Genomic DNA, 725 nt, shown 5'->3' on the forward strand with positions numbered 1-725 from the left:
AAACCATGCTTAAGTTTTAGTGAACCTGAAAATGCTGTATCAGAGATAGAAGTAGCAGAAGTGGCATATGATGCTGAAGAAGACTAATATATCACAAGCGGTTCCCTCCATTTAGACTATTCAGCAAATTTAGAAGAGTGGCAAATACTATTTTAAAAGAAAAAAAGAACTGTAAAACATATAGAAAAGAGCAAGAATGCACATGTATGAAGTTTACATAAAGAATTTTTTTAAGTTATTGAGATAGGAAATATATTCACTGCTGCTTTTAATTTTATCCAATTATATTTAATACACTAAAAAAAAATCTTGTTGGAATTCTGTTATCAAGGCCCACATTCTTAAATACTGTGCATAAATTATTATGGTGTTTTGCCTATATATTGCTCCAAACTACTGTGTATATATGTATGTGTGTTAAATCACCAATTATATTAATCAAATGGAAATTAATTGCATGTTACTATCTGGGTGATGTATTCTTCTTTATATCTCTGACATGACATATTTTCATTAATGGTATAAATTAGTGACCATCATAGTAAAGATAAAATTTAGTTGAGTTTTTAATGTTTACATGTTTACCATCTCTAAATAAAATTTGCTTATTTGAAATGTTAATGCTCTTCAGAAAAAAAAATGACTTTCTAGTACCAAAGGAAAACTACTTGAAAGAGCTGTAATCATATAGCTAACATGATAAGAAAGCCTTGATTTTAAAAGCT

The 725-nt window shown here is 28.1% G+C and overlaps 1 protein-coding gene across 1 annotated transcript in view; it reads left to right on the top strand.

Annotated features, from left to right (window-relative positions):
• Positions 1 to 183, top strand: part of SNX16 (sorting nexin 16) — a 46,677-nt gene extending 46,494 nt beyond the window's left edge. The window contains exon 9 of the mRNA XM_011989759.1: positions 46 to 183. Within this exon, the coding sequence (XP_011845149.1) occupies positions 46 to 87 (42 nt within the window). The 3' untranslated portion in view covers positions 88 to 183. The remainder of the gene's footprint in view (positions 1 to 45) is intronic.
• The last annotated feature ends 542 nt before the right edge of the window (positions 184 to 725 follow it).

This window comes from Mandrillus leucophaeus, unplaced genomic scaffold (genome assembly GCF_000951045.1).
Source record: "Mandrillus leucophaeus isolate KB7577 unplaced genomic scaffold, Mleu.le_1.0 Scaffold361, whole genome shotgun sequence".
NCBI classification, from domain to species: domain Eukaryota; kingdom Metazoa; phylum Chordata; class Mammalia; order Primates; family Cercopithecidae; genus Mandrillus; species Mandrillus leucophaeus.